Below are 19,743 nucleotides of genomic sequence, written 5' to 3' on the forward strand. Positions count from 1 at the left end.
CTCTCCATGGATGCTGCTTGATCAGCTGATTCCTACCACTTTCACATAATTTGCTCAAGATTACACGAACTGCAGTTTATTGTCGTCCAACCTCTTGCTGAAGTTCAGTATCACAGTTCAGAATGAAAAATGATCAACTGAACATTGTTTTCATAAGCAAGAACCATCACTGATCAACATATTCCTAACAAGAAGGCAATATTCTCTGGGCAGGATGGCAGAGGAGAGGAGATGGTGGAAAAAGTGAAAAGATTATTATTTTGACTTGAATTTTTCTGATACAACTTTATTTGTGACTAAATTTAATCAATTAAAAATACAAGGTGATATTTCTATAACCATTGCATTCATAATCTTGCCTCAGGATCATCAGAAGAGTTTTCAATTTTCAACTGCGCCCAAGTGCTCAAACGCATTACCGTGGTCTCAGCTTCCTTCTGTGCAAGAGACTTTAACAAACTGAGGCAGTCATCTCCCTAGGGTAGGAAAGAAAGTTTTAATTTTACAAAAAACTTTATTACTTCAAATTGATAAACTCAAAAAAGCATGAAAGGCTATAATCATGCGAAATATCAATCAGATAAAACAGGAGAATGGCAAGTCAAATGGGAAATAGATCGTTGAAAGTGCATGTATGTTTAGCTGAGTGAATTTAATCAGAATATACAAAATATAATTTCAAAATGTGTTATTTTCTCAGAACATTAGCAAAAGGTTAAATCTTCAAAAACCATTTCAAAATCCCAATGATTTCTAAAAATAACGGTGGTAATATTTTACTGTAATGTCTACTGCCATTATATCTGGGCCTGCTGCCAACCATCATTAATCTGTGACTTCATATTTTCCAACACATACTTCAAACTCATAAAATCAATGTTGTGTTGATATTTAGGATAAGGTCATACCAATTTTAATATATTACTATTCGCTATTCACAAAAGGCTGAGGACCCTGTGGATATCAATCTCTGAGGGCAACGTCAGAACATAATTCGAGAGGGTGAACCCCCTCAAGGTGTCAGGCCCTGACGGTGTACCTGGGAGCGTACGGAAATTCTGCGCCAACCAACCAACCAGCTGGATTGTTCATGAACATTTTCAACCTCTCACTGCTGTAGTCAGAGGTTGCCACCTACTTCAAAAGGGCATCAATCATCACTGTACTCAAAAAGAGTAGTGTCAGTTGCCTCAGTGACTCCCACCGAGTAGCACTAACTTCTACTGTGATGTAATGCTTTAAGATGCTGGTCATGGACAGAATTAACACGTACCTAAGCAAAGATCTGGACCATCTGCAATTTACCTATCGTCACAATCGCTCCACAGCAGATGCAATATCACTGGCTCTCCACTCAGCTCTGGATTATCTCGAAAACAGCAATACATTCCTACAGCTACTCTTCATTGACTTCAGTTCAGCCTTCAAAACCATTATTCCCTCAGTGCTGGTCAAGAAGCTACAAACTCTAGGCCTCTGTACTCATCTCTGCAACTGGATCCTTGATTTTCTCATCAGAAGACCTCAATCAATACGAATTGGAAACAAAGTCTTCTCCTCACTGATCAACACAGGCACACCCCAAGGATACATGCTTAGCCCACTGCTCTACTCATTATGCATCCATGACTGTGTGGCCAGGCACAATTCCAATGCCACCTACAAGTTTGTCAATGACACCACAGTTGTTGGCAGAATCACAAACAGCACTGAGGAACCATACAGGAGGGAGACAGAACAGCTCATTGAATGGGCTTGCACTTAATGTTAGCGAAATTAAGGAGATAATTATGGACTTCAAAAAGAAGTAAGGGGAATATGACCCAGTCCTCATCGAGGGCTCAGTAGTGGAGAGGGTCAAGAACTTCAAATTCCTGGATGTCAACATCTCCGAGGATCTGTCCTGGAGCCTCCATGTTGATGCAATCACAAAGAAGGCTCACCAGCGGCTATACTTAGTGAGGTGTCTGAGGAGATTCAGTAAGTCAATGAAACCTCGAAAACTTCCTGGTATGGAGGTGCCATCTCTCAGGACCAGAATAAACTCTAGAGGGTTGTTAATTCGGCCTGCAACGTCACAGGCACCAGCTTTCACTTCATCGAGGTCATCTACATGAAGCAGTGTCTTAAAAAAGCAACCTCTGTCCTAAAAGACCCCCACCACCCAGCCTTCACTTTGCTACCATCAGGAAAAACGTACAGGAGCCTAAAGACAAGCACTCAACAGCACAAGGACAGCTTCTTTCCTGCTGCCATCTGATTCCTGAATAATCAATGAACCAAAGACACTGCCTTACTTTTCATGCACTATTAGTTTTAGTTTTTTTAATTTATAGAAATGTTGTAAGAAGGTTATAATATGAATGTTTGCATTATGACGCTGCCGCAAAACATCAAATTTCATGACTTATTTTCTGAATAATTTTTTATTTTTTAAATTCTGATTCTGACTTTGATTCTTGGAGGATACATTTTTTCTGATTTCAAAAATAACAGAATTTCAATATTCAAGATGTATTGTCTTTATCCATCTGAATATGAGATGAAAAAACCTATTCCTGCACGCTCAGGACTTCTGTAACATTGGACTAGCAGATCTTCCAGAGTATCAGATATTATTTTATTAATACTTCAATATTTTCTTTTGAAGATGGTACACAACAGAATGATAAATTTTCTAGCAAATCTAGTAAGTTCAAACAGAATGTGAGAACCAGGGTGCTGGTGAGTGAATGGCGATCAGAGGAACCAGGGCAATGATGAGTGGATGGTGATCATGAGACAGGCAATCATTGCTTGAGAACTCAGCTGCTGAACCATTTGGATTTTTGAAGAGTTGGATAGCTGAGAAGTCTTAGAGAAGACCCTGCAGTTTAGGAATTCTCAGCAGCAGAAGGAGCTCAGCAGCCAAAGGACTCTCACCAGGATTCAGGCTGCCAGCAACCGGTTCTTTGGAACCATTTATTTGGAACAGGTTGTGAAGGTGCTAATGGCGAGCAGGGTTCCCGAAAGGCCTCGGGCAATAACAACTTCCTAATCGCATTGGGGATTCAGAACCAGGAGCTGAGGAGGGCAACTCAGATTCACCAGTGGAACGGACAGAAGGCCTTCCAGCCTCAGAAGTTACAGGATAGCAGGAGGCAGTGGGATTGAAGAAGGTGATGGGGTCCACACACACTCACATGTTTCTGATTGAACTTTATTTTGCTTCTTTTTTTTTCCTTGGTAGGAGCTCCGAACAAATTGTACCTCTTTGTGTGCCTTCACAGGCAAACAAAAGTAAATAAATTTTGTGTATTTATGTACATGAGAGTAAAGGAACTGTGAAACTTGATTATGGGACTTTTGTTGCATTGCCAATATCTGGTAAGCCTCAGCCAATCTGGCTCAACTCATATTGGACAGTATGCCAAAATCCTTACAAGTTCTGTGTTGTTTTCTCAAGAGAGAATGATCAAGACAAATCATTAGTCATATATTGGAATGTCCTTGTGTAACATTAGATTTCTGAGACAAACTCATTTACTACAAAGTATGGTTCAGCCTGGTTGGTTGGTCAAGAAAAAGGAAGCATATATCAAGGTTAGACAGCTGGGGTCAAATGAATCTCTACAGTAGTAGAAGCAAAGTGGAGGTGCGTGCAACAGAGAAATCAGGAAGAAAAAAGACAGGACAAAGATTTGGCGGAAAAGGTCAAGGAGAATCCTAAGCAATTCAAATTTATTAAGGGTAAATTGGGAGAGAAAAGCACCCCCTGAGGATCAATGTAATTATCTATTCAATGTACAATGAATGGAGCTATGGGAGACGAGTAAGGTCTTAAATTAAAACTTCTCGTCTGCATTTACAGTGTAGTAGGAAAATATAGCATAGTAAAATACGAGTGCAGTAGAAATCACATTCGGAAGAGGTGGTGCTGGCAGTCTTAAAAAGCTTTAAAAATAAAATCACCAAAATTGATGGTATAACCGAGAGGACAGTGGTGAAGATTATAAGCTAGAAATCAATTTGGAAGTAGATCAAGGAATAGCAGATTGAATTTAACTTCGACATATACAAGGTGCTGCATTTTGGAAAGTTAAACTAGGACAGGACACGCATAGTAAATAGCAGGGCCCTGGTGAATGTTGTTGGCTACTGAGGGCTTGGCAACACAGGTAGACAGCATGGTGAAGAAGGAATTTGGCACCCTTCCTTCATCAGTCATGGAATTGAGAACTGGAGCAGGGATATTATGCAACAATTGTACAATATGTGTGTGATACCACCAGGTTGTTAATGGTACTCGAGGGCTAGAGTTTTAAGAAGAAGCTGCATAAGTGGGGCTATTTTTCTTGGAGCCGAGGTGGCTGAGGGGAGAACTTCTTAAGATATTCAAAATAATGAGGGGAATGAATAAGGTGAATGGTCACAATCTTTTACCCAGGGTAAGAGAGTCTAATAATATAGATTTAAAGTTAGTGAGAAAAGATTTAAAGAGGACCTGAGGGGCAACATATTCTAAAGAGAGCAATGGGTATATAGTAGATGCTATCAGAGACAATGGTGGAGTAGGGTACAATTACAACGTTTAAAACCTATTTCGATAGGAGCGTGGACAGAAAATGTTTCGAGGGATGTGGGCAAAACACAGGCAAATTGGATTAGCTCAGTTAGGTAACTTGACTGAAGGGGCTGTTTCCCTGCTCTCTCTATTCTACGACAAAGGAAATTTTAAGAGTAAGAATTCCTCTTATGTGAGCTATATTTCTGATAGTTTTGTGTATGTTCTGTTAGGAATTCAGAAGACACAATCAGTAGACATCTATACAAGACACCATCACTCCCTTTCAACTCCACCACACAGATGTTAAGTGCCTACCTTGTTATTAGACATCAGATGTTTTGCATGAAGAAAGTAAACTTCAACTGGCGTTAATATGTACGCATGAACTACTTTCAAAGCATCATCCAAAGATGATGACAGGTCTTGTTTCAAAATGAATTTTATCAACCACTGATCAAAAGGAAAGGACACACGTTAACAAAAATACTTATATACACAGATACATATTGGAGATTATATTGTATTTCAATTAATTAAAAATAGCTTCAAAGGTTACAATCAATATGAAACAGCAACTAGCTATTGTTTCAAGAACACAAAATTAGAACAAAGAACAATGTAAAAAAGTTTATGACAGAAATTGTCCAAATAGATCATACTAAGGTTGAGATAGTTAACACTTGCTTAAATACAGAAAAATATAGGCCAATCAATAAATGTCATGTTTCCGTGATAAGCTTGATACAAAAAAATTGTTCTGTTCAATAATTGCTAAGTCCAATAAATTTTTGATTTGGAACCCAAACACAACAACTTATTCTGTCTCAACCTCTATAAGCTGTATGTGAATAACATATTAAACTTGTAATCCTACCATTATCTCATTGTCATTGAACATATCAAAGTTCCGTATTCCATATCCTCTTAATAATGTCTTCATCTCCATAAGCCTGTAGCTTTCCTGCAACAACTTCACCCTGGTAACAATATAATGGTCATTTATCAGCTTTCATAGTTCTCAACTTGAGTCCATTTATTTCTGGCCACATTAATATGAACTTAATGGCAATTAATGAAATACTGAAACCAAACCCATTATGGTTTAAATTTGAATGTTGGACTGAACAAGGATTTTGAGATGTTTCAAAAAGTAATCCTCAAGATCTCTCTCCGCAATCATCACTTAAAATATTTTCAGTTTGCTACTCTCTTTAATTTGAATAATTGGTATTCTCCTAAACAAGGAGCTGGTAGACAGAGTTAATGATCTATAAATCTCCCAGTCATGGCTGAGTCAGGAACAGGCTGGCAGGATGAAGAGGCTTTAAAGGGCCAGACTACCACAAAGGTCGAGGAAAGAAACATGGAGCGAGGGCCAGAATCCAAACAAGACTGAAGTGCAAAGGACCAAGACCTCCCTACTGTCCATATTACAGACGAATGTCCAGTCACTAGAGAATAAAATTAACAAATTGAGGGCAAGACTGCTTTATCAGACAGTCAAGACAAATCTAAATCATTTACTGCATCAAGACCTGGCTAACACTGGACACTTACCTGACCGGAGGGTTTCATCATTCACAGACTGGATTGAATCAGAGATTCTAGAAAAGGGAGAGGGGGCAGTGTGTGCTTTCTAGTTAATACCCGTGTGTAGGGAAATCAGAGTCATGTCTGCCTGCTGCTTTACTGCCTTAGAGCAAATCTTAATTAAATGGAGACGCCTATATTTACTCAGAGATTTCTCATCAGTGATTCTCACCAGAGTTTATATCCCTTGTGACAGATTATGCCATCCATATTTTATATTGTATATAGATAGGTTTTAAAGGAGATAAATTGTGACAGATTTTTTTTGGTGTAGGTCACATACAAACACTTCAAAACAGATCTCATTTAAAATGCCAGAGCTCTGATCAAGCCAGACAGTCCAGGGTCCAGGTGCCTTCACAAAAACTTTGAAGAATGCCTATAGAGATTTCACAAGTAGGTGTTAATTGGACATGCTGTGGAGTAATGGATTTTTGTTTTAGAAAGCAACAGATGAGTAAACTCAGATTGGGATCAGAGCTGCAGTCTGTCTGAGTGCAGATGGCTGTTCTAAGAGGGTTGTGTGGTTTTCTCTGAGAGAGAGAGAGAATTCGGTTCTACAGTTCAGCAGCAGCTGGGACTGGAACAGGACAAGCTGGCAAACTTATGGAAAAAAAACATTTTGAAGACGGGTTGTGAATTCTTAGTTCAGCCTGGTCAAAGCCCTTGTGATTTCATACAAAAGGAGTTGGTTGGCTGCATAATGGTTTACTTAAAATATAGGAAACAAAAAGGAACTCTGTGGTGACCTGAAAAAAAGAGGTTATCATCTGGAAAACCCTGATGGGACAAGTTTCTTCAGCAAGACACTGATCAAAAGGGATCAGTTGTGGGCGTCCAACGAGCAACAAATCTCTCTCTGAAAACCGACAAGAATCTTCCTGAGCGGTAACCATTTACCTTTCAAGCATCAAAGTCTGTTGAAATTCAGAAATGTTAAATTCTGGGCACAATATAAGAATTGCCTGATACCAGTGAACTTGGAGGAGTGAGAAGTGAGATTGGACTGTAAATCCATAAAACCATATAACAGTTTATGGCATGGAAACAGGCCATCTTGGCCCTTCAAGTCCACGCCAGTTCACTCAAACAATTCCTCTAGATCTCCCTGCCTATTCTCTGCCCATAACCCTCCAACCCCCTCCTATCCAGTCTCCTCTTAAATGAAAGAATTGATTCTGCCTCAACTATTTCTTCCGGAAGAAAGAACTTTTTTTAAAAACTTGTATACATATTACATATATGTTCACTTAGAATTAGAATGGGGTTAAGTTAGGCTAAGTTAATAGTAATAAGTTAAAGTTTGATCCTGTTTTCATATTTAAAGATAATTAAAAGCAACTTTTGTTTAAGTCTTGGTGAATTTCTATGGCTGTTGGGTTTTGGGGTCCTCTGGGTCCATAACATTTGGGAAGTGAAACATTAGGCAGCCAGTCCTCTCCACTAGTTTGGACCACAAGGGCTTTGACCAGGCTGATCTAAGAACTCACAACCCATCTTCCAAATGGGGTTTTCCCACAAGCTTGCCAGCTTGCCCTGTTCTAGTCCCAGCTGCTGCTGCTGAACTGTGGAACTTAATTCTCTCTCTATCACTCAGAGAAAACCACACAACCCTCTTAGAACAGCCATCTGCACTCAGACAGACTGCGGCTCCTGACCTAATCTTCTGAATTTGTTCATCTGTTGCTTTCCAAAACAATAATCCATTACTCCACATCATGTCCAATTAACACCTACTTGTAAAGTCCTTATAGGCTTCTTCCAGAGCCTGGACTGTCTGGCTTGAGCAGAGCTCAGGGATTTTAAATGAGATCTGTTTTGAAGTGTTTGTATGTGACCAACACTAAAAAAATCTGCCACAATTTATCTCCTTTAAAACATATCTAAATACAAAAAAAATCTGTCACACCCTCCTGAAGCAGATTGCAAACAGAAACTTGAAGACCAGCATGATGTGGTCAGTAAACAAGAGATGGCCTACCCCGACACACTACAAATTTTAGTTGGTGACTTTAACCAGTCCTGTCTCAAGAAAACCCTATCCCTTACCACCAACATGTAACACACTCAATTACTGCGACACCAAGATAAGAAAGGACTACTGGTCTTTACTGAAATCATATTCTGGCAAGTCGAATCACCTGGCTGTGGTCCTTCTGCATTCAAAAAGCCAGGACCTAACAAAAGATCCTTCAGAGATCAGGACAGCAAAAAGGTGGTTGCAGGAGGCTGAAGAATGGTTACTGGACTTCCTTGAGTCACTTGATTGGGTGGTGTTCAAGGACTTGGCTGAGGATCTGAATAATGACACCACGCCTGTCACAGACTTTATCAAAATAGCTGTGGGCGAGTGTTTCCCCACTAAATTGTTCAGGTTTTCCACAACCAGAAGCCCTGGATGAACAATGAAATCTGAAACCAGCTGAGAGCCAGATCAAAGGCATTTAACAACTCTAACTTTGCACATTATTTATTATTGAATATGTATTTTCTGTTTTGCGGTTTGTTTGCACTTCCTTCTTGTTCACATTTCTCTAGTTTTTGTATTCTTATCTTTTCTGGAGCACCTTTCTTCTGCCTGGCCGACAGGATAAAGAATTTCAGGGTTGTATGTGATGTTATGTTATATCTGAACTTTCATCCTTGTTAGTTCAGTTAACACTCAAATATTTCAAATGTTTGGTCCTATGGAATTAGCTGAATTAAGTAAGGAGTTCAATGTGACCCAACAGACCCCTTGGGCTATTGAAGAGAAAATTATCCATATTTTAATCATAGTTTATGGCATGGAAACAGGCCATCTTGGCCCTTCAAGTTCACGCCAGTTCACTCAAACAATTCCTCTAGATCTCCTTGCCTATTCTCTGCCCATAACCCTCCAACACCCTCCTATCCATGTATATATCCAGTCTCCTCTTAAATGAAAGAATTGATTCTGCCTCAACTATTTCTTCTGGAAGATTATTCCATTCAGCCACCACTCTCTGAGTGAAGAAGCATCCTCTAATGTTTCCCCTAAAATTTTGCCCCCTTTCCCTCAACTTGTGTCCTCTTGTTTCAACCTCCCCTGTGCTGGCATACTGGAAAGCTCAGCACATTTGTTTGCCATGTGCCAGCACAAACAGAGGAAAAACTTCTTTGTGAACATAATACATAGAATCTTAATTTAAAATGTTTGCAAATTGGATAAAAAGAAAATTGGATTTAACAAACAACCCATGCAATTAAACATACCATCCATAAAAACATATTCCATTTAGGATGTCCAGAAGGTGTAAATTGGAAAAAAAAAATCAGAAGGCATAGGTAGAAAAATGATGATAAGGTGATCAAATACAGACTTGAAGTTAGAAAATAGTTTCTCTAGAACAATTGGAGGTCATGCATTTAGGAAAACATGGGAGTCAGGACAACACTAATTGCACAAAAGCTAAACATTACAAATAACATAAGACCATCAACCTGAAGCATGAATTCTATTCCTCATCAGATAGTCACTGCCTGACCTACTGAAGATTCCCAACATTTTCTGTCTTAGTATCAAATCTTTTGCTCTGCCATGACAAATGATTAGCATCCAAGAGCAGAAATTTTGCAATGGCGCCACCACTTTATATAAAGAAGAATATCTGAATGTAATATTGCTCAATTTTACAGACCATTAAATAAACTTCGGACCTTCGTGATGCCACCATCATCACCCTGTACAAAAACAAAGGCGAGAAATCAGACTGCTCAAACTACAGGGGAATCACGCTGCTCTCCATTGCAGGCAAAATCTTCGCTAGGATTCTACTAAATAGAATAATACCTAGTGTCGCCGAGAATATTCTCCCAGAATCACAGAGCGGCTTTCGCGCAAACAGAGGAACTACTGACATGTTCTTTGCCCTCAGACAGCTCCAAGAAAAGTGCAGAGAACAAAACAAAGGACTCTACATCACCTTTGTTGACCTCACCAAAGCCTTCGACACCGTGAGCAGGAAAGGGCTTTGGCAAATACTAGAGCGCATCGGATGCCCCCCAAAGTTCCTCAACATGATTATCCAACTGCAGGAAAACCAACAAGGTCGGGTCAGATACAGCAATGAGCTCTCTGAACACTTCTCCATTAACAATGGCGTGAAGCAAGGCTGTGTTCTCGCACCAACCCTCTTTTCAATCTTCTTCAGCATGATGCTAAACCAAGCCATGAAAGACATCAACAATGAAGACGCTGTTTACATCCGGTACCGCACGGATGGCAGTCTCTTCAATCTGAGGCGCCTGCAAGCTCACACCAAGACACAAGAGAAACTTGTCCGTGAACTACTCTTTGCAGACGATGCCGCTTTAGTTGCCCATTCAGAGCCAGCTCTTCAGCGCTTGACGTCCTGTTTTGCGGAAACTGCCAAAATGTTTGGCCTGGAAGTCAGCCTGAAGAAAACTGAGGTCCTCCATCAGCCAGCTCCCCACCATGACTACCAGCTCCCCCACATCTCCATCGGGCACACAAAACTCAAAACGGTCAACCAGTTTACCTATCTCGGCTGCACCATTTCATCAGATGCAAGGATCGACAGCGAGATAGACAACAGACTCGCCAAGGCAAATAGCGCCTTTGGAAGACTACACAAAAAAGTCTGGAAAAACAACCAACTGAAAAACCTCACAAAGATAAGCGTATACAGAGCCGTTGTCATACCCACACTCCTGTTCGGCTCTGAATCATGGGTCCTCTACCGGCATCACCTACGGCTCCTAGAACGCTTCCACCAGCGTTGTCTCCGCTCCATCCTCAACATTCATTGGAGCGCTTTCATCCCTAACGTCGAAGTACTCGAGATGGCAGAGGTCGACAGCATCGAGTCCAGCCTGCTGAAGATCCAGCTGCGCTGGGTGGGTCACGTCTCCAGAATGGAGGACCATCGCCTTCCCAAGATCGTTTATAGGGCGAGCTCTCCACTGGCCACCGTGACAGAGGTGCACCAAAGAAAAGGTACAAGGACTGCCTAAAGAAATCTCTTGGTGCCTGCCACATTGACCACCGCCAGTGGGCTGATATCGCCTCAAACCATGCATCTTGGCGCCTCACAGTTTGGCGGGCAGCAACCTCCTTTGAAGAAGACCGCAGAGCCCACCTCACTGACAAAAGGCAAAGGTGGAAAAACCCAACACCCAACCCCAACCAACCATTTTCCCCTGCAACCGTGTCTGCCTGTCCCGCATCGGACTTGTCAGCCACAAACGAGCCTGCAGCTGACGTGGACTTTTACCCCCTCCATAAATCTTCGTCCGCGAAGCCAAGCCAAAGAATCCCCTGCATACTAACATTAATTTTTTTTTAAATCATTCCCAACAGTTGTATTTAGCAGAATACAAATGCCTTTCCTCAAGTTAATGTTCTCAATTAAAGATTTTCTGGTATTTCATCAATCCAATTTTTTTCTGCCACAGATTCCAAGTTTCAGGAGTAATGCTGTACACCGGCAAATTTAGAGCAATATCCATTCATAACTTTGCCCCAATACAGAAACGACACATACAAGCTTCCAACTTGTATATGAACTTGGTAGTTCATATACCAGTCCATGATTATGCACTCTGCAATGTGGTCACTGAAACCTTTACTTAAATCCATTAGAACTCTGCAGTTAAGCTGTACAGTGACAGCCCACAAGACTAATTGACATAAGGTTTTAATCATTTTTATTTAAAAATTCAACAGCAATAACATCATTATGTAGGTAATTCTGGGATTCAGTAGTTACTAAAAACTTAAATACACCAGCTACACAAATACTGTGGTGTCCAAAGTTGGGTGTTCCCCAGCAAGTCATTTAACAAGCGAATCCTGCAAGTCATTCAATCAACAAGGCACAAGTCTAAAACGTGATGGAATATACTACCTGAATGAATATATTACTGAGAAGTGTGACATCATCTAAAAGCAAAGAAACTCATTTGATTGACACTACCTACACTGTTTCTACAAAAGGCTGCTTATTCATGATTGCTTTACACTAATCCACCAAAGTTCCTTCAACTGAATCTACAAACTGCAACCTTTATAACATGGAAAGTCAAGAGCAATGGGTGTAAAAAAAAACACCTCCACTGTCAAGATCCCACCAATCCACATTTACAACCAACTGTGGATGTGCCTTTACCCCAAGAACTACAATGTTCAAGAAGCTGGCTCACTTTCACAATATCAAGAACAAATATGATGTTTACATTTTTCAAATGAATAAATTTAAAATATCTCATCTTTGGCTGAAATTAAAAGTTGCAGCATGATCCATCAATGCTTCGTAATAACCACTTTTTTCTGACCTTCTAAAGCGCCCAACCCCAACCCAACAATTTTCCTCTGCAACCGCTGCAACCGTGTCTGCCTGTCCCGCATCGGACTTGTCAGCCACAAACGAGCCTGCAGCTGACGTGGACATTTACCCCCTCCATAAATCTTCGTCCGCGAAGCCAAGCCAAAGAAAGAAAGCGCCATCACTGTTCAGTCCCCATACACTGGAGGCTATTTTTTAAATATCCCAATTAACTTACAACCACCTAGATTTTGAAAGCTGGGAGGAAACTTGAGCACCCGGAGGACACCCACGTAGACACAGGGAGAATGTACAAACTCCTTACAAACAGCATTGGATTCGAACCCGGGTACCTGGCACTGAAATAGCCTTGTGCTGTGCTGTCCCCTAAGCTAACTGTGCCTCAACAGGTGCCATTGAGCAGAGGTTTAATCAGCTAAAGAATTTAACATGAAGAGAACAGAAACTGGATATTCTGACAAGAATTTCAAAACTCGAATATTAACACTGAATTTTTATTGCTTTATTCTGTGGGTGACTGAAGTAGCAAGACATAAAGCACAACAATAATTAAGCAGCTCCATTCATCCAAGTAAAAGTATGCTGGCAGGCAAACATCCCCATCACTAATCACAATATTTATCAACACTGCATCAATAAACATTATGGTTGCAAATGCTTGTCACATACTGGATGCAAATGATCAATTTGCGAAACTTATCTTGCTAACACCTCCTAGTCAAGTAGCCTTGATCTCTGGGGAGCAGCAATCTTCTGAGAATACCATCACTTAAAAGTCACACAATCTTAGAAATAAAATCAAATACAGCACATTCTGGAAATCTGAAATAAAAACAGAAAATGGTGGTATGGCAGCATTTTCAGAATGAGAAAAATTAATGATCGAGGTCCTGGACCCTTTGCCAGAACAGGGAGAGAAAACTTAGTTTTCAGAAACAGAAGATGGAGACAAGAGTTGGGCAGAACAGAGGGAATACCTTTGAAAGGGCGAGATCAAATGACTGTGTGCCATTGAAAATCTATTACGTTTCTTTGTCTGTGTTATTGTTGTTTAAAATTAAGACTGTAGGATATTGCTAATCGGTCAGGATAACTAATAGAAAGAGAAAAAAAACAGACAAAATGATGGCAGGCAAAAATGACTAGTTCAGATTTATTGTCAGAGTACATGACATCACATACAACCCTGAAATTCCTTTATCCTCTGGGCAGAATTACCACTAAAGGTAATGCAAAAAAATAAACTGTACATAGTATAAACATGCAAACAAATAAAAGAACTCTAAACAGATAATGAATGTAAACAAACCGACTGCAATATAGAGACAGAGCAAAGAAAATCAAGAAAGTGCGCAAGTAAGAGTCCTTAAATGAATCTCTGATTGAGTTTGTCATTGAGGATTCTGATGGTGGAGGGGTAGCAGCTGTTCCTGAACATGGTGGTGCGAGTCTTGTGGCACCTGTACCTCTTTCCTGATGGCAGCAGCGAGAACAGAGCATGTGCCGGGTGATGAGGGTCTCTGATGACTGCTGCTGCCCTTTGACGGCTGCGTTCCCTGTAGATGTGCTCAATAGTGGGGAGGGTTTTGCCTGTAATGTCATGGGCTCCAATCCAAACAAAAAGAAAAAGAATGAACTCAAGTGGGAGTATTTGATAATGACTCCAGAAGGCTGTAACATGCTTAGATGGAAGATGTTGTTCCCTGAGTTATAGGCAAAATTAAAGTGCAAAGCAATGAAAGCTTAAGGTCACTCTTGCAAACAGAAACCAAGTGCTTCACAAAGTGATCACCCAATCTGCATTTAGTTTTGCCATTAAAGACCACACTGTAAACCTAAAATTCAGTACATAAGACTAGATTAGAAGAACAAGTGCATCACTGTAAAAACGATATGGGTCTTTGGATGTTGGGACGGAAAGTGATTAAAGCTCAGGTGTTCCATCATTAATTGCATGGTAATGTTATATGACTTTAAATTTTTTGTATTATTTAAAAATGATTACATACTTGGGATGATTCTTTTTCAAATGTTGTTTGACAAGCTGTTCCACAGCATCACTCCAGGGCACTACTGCTCCATACATTATCTGCAGTACTCCATCAAAAATCAGCTGTGAAGGAACATCATTTGTCACAAAGATTATCAAAGTGCTGTAAATATTTTTAACAACTGAAAATATTAAACTTTATTCCAACAGCACGCCCTATCCAAAATGTTTTGCCCACCCCCTGCATCATTCAAATTCCACCATGAAGGTAGAGGACAAACCATTCCCAAGCTCAAATGACATCACCAGCTGCAATGATAGATATTCTAATGCATTAAATATCAGTCTTTTCTAGGATTAATCTTTCATTTGGGCCTAAAATGTGATTCTGGTCTATGAAGAGCCTCTGTCAAGCAACCTTTTGCAAGTCAGATTTCATTACTGAGCACTAAATCAAAGGGTGCAATGCAACTTAACAAACAATTGAAAAGTCTGTTTTGGTAGGTGGTTTTCATGTTTTTTTTAATTGTTTAAACATATGTGAAAAACAAAGACAAAATCATTTAAAAGGGAATTTAACAGCAGCGAGATGTCAAATGACCATAGAGGAGGGGTCTTCAAATCAGAGACCCAAGGTTGATTCCCTGCTTTTGAACTTTTCTACCTATGGAATAGCCTTAGCTAACAGGATAATTGGCACATAATAAGTAAAAGCAGCCTTAAGAATCTGGTCTGTTAATGCATCTTAATTTTTTCTAAAACTCCAACAGCTTAATTATGCCAATTGAAAATAATTGCTGGATTTACCATTAAGGTTCAATATGTAATACTTACATTAGTATCAGTCATACACCCCAGTACAGCTATAGCTTTGGCCTCCCACGCAGTTTCAAAAAAAGAGGCTGAACGTGAACTACATCGTTCCAGCAAATCCTATTCAAAGCAAGGAGGTTACACACATTTATCCATTTGTTAGCTTTAATGAAATGTTACTAATACCAATTAATGTTGAAACAATAACCTATAAGCATTAGGACCATTGATTTTACATCTGTGCTCTGAGGATCTGGGTTTGATCCTGACTTCCACTGCTCTCAGTCCTTGGACTGCACATTCTCCCCATGACTGCATGTTTAGCATGGGTGCTTTGGTTTCCTCTCATACTAAAGATGTGCTATTGGTAGTTTAATTGGCTACTTTTGAAAGATGGCAGAAGAATTAGATTGGTGATTATGCACATCTAAGAGCAAATAGGTGAGAGAAGCAAGTTGACAACTAGATTCATGTGATTGCTCTCAGAGGCAATGTACACTCAAAGGGACAAATAGACTCTTCTACAAGAAGGTACAACATCACAAGATTAAAGATTTAAAATATTTTTCTTTCCTGAAACTCTAAATTAACATGTTATTTCAATTTTCCCTCATTATGTCTTTTATCCGTGATTTTAAGAATATTGGCAAATGAACCTCAAATGTAGAATTGTTATTCCTAACAAAACTTCCTAAAATTCAAACTTGTATGTTTACAACAAATCTCACATATTTCATGCAGCTCTTGCGCTCATCACTAAAGCTGGATTTAAAAAAACTTGTGAAGTAGAACTACATTTACCTTGATGTAATGCAACAACAGTTCTTCCTTCTGTATATTATGCTTAGTTATGTAAGGCTGAATAATCTTTTCAAGAGTCAATGGAATAAGCTCTGGAGCCAGAACTCTATCCAACATCCGAAATACAATTGTTGCTGTTGTTTCCTATAAACAAATCAGAATTGCAGTGAAATATACAAGATATAAATCCTCCAAATCATCTATCCAATGGTAATTAAGATGACTGAAATCAGATTTTAAAATGCAATCCCAAGAAAACACGATTAAAAATCTTAGTCAAGTTAAACAAGTCTGCAGACGCCATGATTGTAGTTTAATACACAAAAGTGCTGATAAAACTCAGCAGGTTACGCAGCGTCCATCAGAAACAATGTTTTGGGCCTGAGCCCTTCGCCAAGGTATGAATAGCAAGCAGGGAGATGTCTGAATAAGTAGGTAGGGGGGAAAGGGAAGAAGGGGCAGGGGGAGGAGCACAGGTCAACAGGAAAAAGATTATAGGTGGATATGGGTGGGAGGGCAGATATCAAAAAAAGCAGTTGAGAAGTGATATTAGGAAAGTAGCTCTCTGAATGGAGAAGGAAGGGGTGGGGTGGGGCAGAGGAAAGGAGACCGAGGGATAGGGAAAGAGAGAGAGAGAAAAATAAGGGAGGGGCCTAACAGAAACTGGGCGACGACATTCATGTCATCTGGTTGGAGAGTGCCCAGAATGAATACTCGATGCTGCTCCTCCAGTTATGCAGACTGGTAGATCATTTTGTTGAGACCTTTTTCTCTATCTGCCACAATAATGGGGGCCTTCAGTGGCCACCATTTCAATTCTACACCCCATTTCCATGTCAACATGTCTGCTCTTGTACTGCCAAACCAAGTTTACCTGCAAATTGGAGGAGCAGCATCTAATTTTCCATCTGGGCACTCTCCAATAAGTCATTAACCGACTTCCAATTTCTGTTAGGCCCCTCACTTGCCTTTCTCTCTTTCCCTGTACCTCTGGCTCTTCCTGCTCCCCAACCCTTCCCTCCCTATTCAGCTACCCCCTCCCCTTATCACTTAACAGCTTTCTTCCTTTCTGCCCTCCCACCCATATGCACCCTGTTGGCCTGTGCTCTTCGCCTCGGCTCATCTTCCCTCCTCCCCCTATCTTTTTATCCAAACACCTGCCTGCTTTCTGCTCATACCTTGACAAAAACATTGGTTATATATCATGCTTCCTGTGGATGCTGGGTGACCTGCTGAGTTTTTCCAGCATTCTTGTATATTAAATTAAAAAATCTTATACTTCTCTTGTCAGTGGCTCAATTAGATAACCAAACTATAGAATAAGATTTCATCAAATTATGCACAAGTAGTTCAGGTTCAGTGCTAGATGACTGATTATGTGCCATTAAACAAATGTTAATTGGATTTCACCCTTCAGTTCAATAAGACATATCTAATTACACTATTCATCCACATGTTAAAGTGGCTCCATAATAAAAGTTCAACATCATTAAACTAATATGGCATGGTACCTCACTGGGTTTTCTTGTTATGCAATTGCTATAAAGCACCAGTTCTAGATCTACAAAGTTCAAACTTCACTAGCCTATCATTGATCTAAAAATATCACCAACCTTTTCAAACTCCGAGAGAGCCATTCTGCAGTTATATTTTCTGTGGAGGCCAACCAGCTCTTGAAGATTATTGACCAATGTCTTTAATTGACATACCTCTTCACAATCACTATTTTCCTTCTGAATTCAACAAAAATAGTTCAAAGTGTAATTATTTTTCAACATAAAAACCAGAATTTTATCTTTTCACATGTTTAGACACTAGCTTCACCATCCCCACCCACCAAAGAAGTTGCTGCGTAATGGCTTTATGTTTGATAAGATCCATGTGGACATAATCCAGGTATTTTATTGTATGGTAGAGACCATCTGTAATATTTATACCGTGCCTTGCGAGATCTTTCCAATTCCAAGCACAGTGATTGATCAAATCTGGGAACTTCCTCCTAGCTTTGGTGATTAGCATGTGGAGTTATCCATTTAGGCATTTGGTAACAGACTATTCCTACCTCTTCAAGTCAGTTGATAGAATTAATGAAGAAAATGTACACTTTTGCTTTACTGTATGCTCATTGATGTTTTTCACTTTAAACCACAAAATTTTTGGAACCATTCCATGACCTACTTTATTCTAAATGTCTTACACTAAACTTAAAAGATTTTTTTTTAGAAATCCACATTTTATTTTATAGGGCAAACAAGCCACTTTGAATTAAGAAAACTGTTTATATTCATTTTCCCTCAGAGATAAGCATATACTCTTTCAGATTCTACATGGAAATAACGGAGTCATTTCTGGGAATCATTAACACTTCATTAACAATCATTTAATGCTCAAAAAGTAGAATGTTATATTTTCCACTCTCCCATGAAAAACACCAAAATGGTCAGAAAATACAGGCAGCCCCTGTGTTATGGTTGTTCAGGTAATAGAAATTTGCCCCTGCAGAATTTGCAAACATCACCAAAATTTGGACAAGGAATTTGCCCTTACAGAATTTATGAGAGAATAAATAAAGACATAATGAAAAAAAATAAACAACAAATGTTGTCACTTTTTATTTTTAGCCACTACATACTTGGAGGCAATGAGATTTTGTTACGCCAACCTTTTAATTTTGACATACAGCATAGTACAGGCCCTTTCAACCCATGAGAACGTACCAGGGGTGTAGGTTAATTGGGCGGCACAGACTCATGAGTCGAAATGGGTTGTTACTGTGCTGCATGACTAAATTAAAAAGTTGGCCATCCCTGTTGGAGCTCTTCATTTGTGAGGCATTGTCTCTGACACACAGAATTGAAGGGAACTGCAATAGCCATAGCCAGCTCCTCAAAATTGTTCCTTGGCTTTTATTCCAGTCACCACACTTTAACCTATTTGTTCTCTGAACTCCTGCATCACCTTTCTTCCCTGAATCCAATCATTGAACCCCAGCCCTTTCATTGATATCCTCATTTTCTAAATTCTTTTCTACTCCACAAGCTTTGAGCATCATACAAATGCTTTGCAGATGAAGACCATGGCAGGGTTACACTCTGTTTACATGTCCTCATTCTGAAAAGGAAATGGGCCAGGAGGGACTTAGCTGTGACTGCCAACCCAATCAGCGTAATGTCATCATATCCATATCTTATTGTTCCACAGCATTTAAGTGACTAATTTCACATGAGCCTTGTCATACCCACCAGTCTGATTTTTCACTCTGCTGTTAAATGATGATGAGTTTGTCATCTCTGATAAAATCGCTAAGTGAGAGAAAAACATCCCATCGGAACTCATTTCCACTAATAACGTCTGATTCAATGGAAAAACAGGGTTTGGAGTGCAGAAGAATTCATTATAGATGGCATGCTAGGATCACAACCTCTTCATGACAATGAGAGTTACCTGTAAAAGTCCTTGTTTGTACCCAAGTTTTTTTTTGAAGAAAAAAACACATTACATTCAATTTTGATGTTATTTTATCCATAATTCAACTTCAGTTTAAGTGTTTAATTTATCCTTCCTTTACATTGCCTATCAAAATGTTACAACTAAAACTTCTTTCTCTCCATTTCTCTACTGCAGTTTCAAATTCAAATACCGCCCTCCAAACTTCAACAAAACTGAAATTTAGTTGC

General features: G+C 39.6%; 1 protein-coding gene and 1 long non-coding RNA gene across 2 annotated transcripts in view; one reads left to right on the forward strand and one right to left on the reverse strand.

The window, feature by feature from the left end:
* kntc1 (kinetochore associated 1) overlaps nucleotides 1-19,743 on the reverse strand; it is a 207,699-nt gene that overhangs the window by 111,455 nt on the left and 76,501 nt on the right. The window contains exons 25-31 of the mRNA XM_069933231.1: nucleotides 17,680-17,799; nucleotides 16,067-16,210; nucleotides 15,287-15,385; nucleotides 14,472-14,575; nucleotides 5,421-5,523; nucleotides 4,862-4,996; nucleotides 360-476 (exon numbers count right to left, since the gene is read on the reverse strand). Coding sequence (XP_069789332.1) covers nucleotides 360-476; nucleotides 4,862-4,996; nucleotides 5,421-5,523; nucleotides 14,472-14,575; nucleotides 15,287-15,385; nucleotides 16,067-16,210; nucleotides 17,680-17,799 — 822 coding nt within the window. The remainder of the gene's footprint in view (nucleotides 1-359; nucleotides 477-4,861; nucleotides 4,997-5,420; nucleotides 5,524-14,471; nucleotides 14,576-15,286; nucleotides 15,386-16,066; nucleotides 16,211-17,679; nucleotides 17,800-19,743) is intronic.
* LOC138761323 (uncharacterized) overlaps nucleotides 1-19,743 on the forward strand; it is a 70,494-nt gene that overhangs the window by 44,126 nt on the left and 6,625 nt on the right. The window lies entirely within an intron of this gene.

Source organism: Narcine bancroftii, chromosome 4 (genome assembly GCF_036971445.1).
Source record: "Narcine bancroftii isolate sNarBan1 chromosome 4, sNarBan1.hap1, whole genome shotgun sequence".
In the NCBI taxonomy this organism is placed as follows: domain Eukaryota; kingdom Metazoa; phylum Chordata; class Chondrichthyes; order Torpediniformes; family Narcinidae; genus Narcine; species Narcine bancroftii.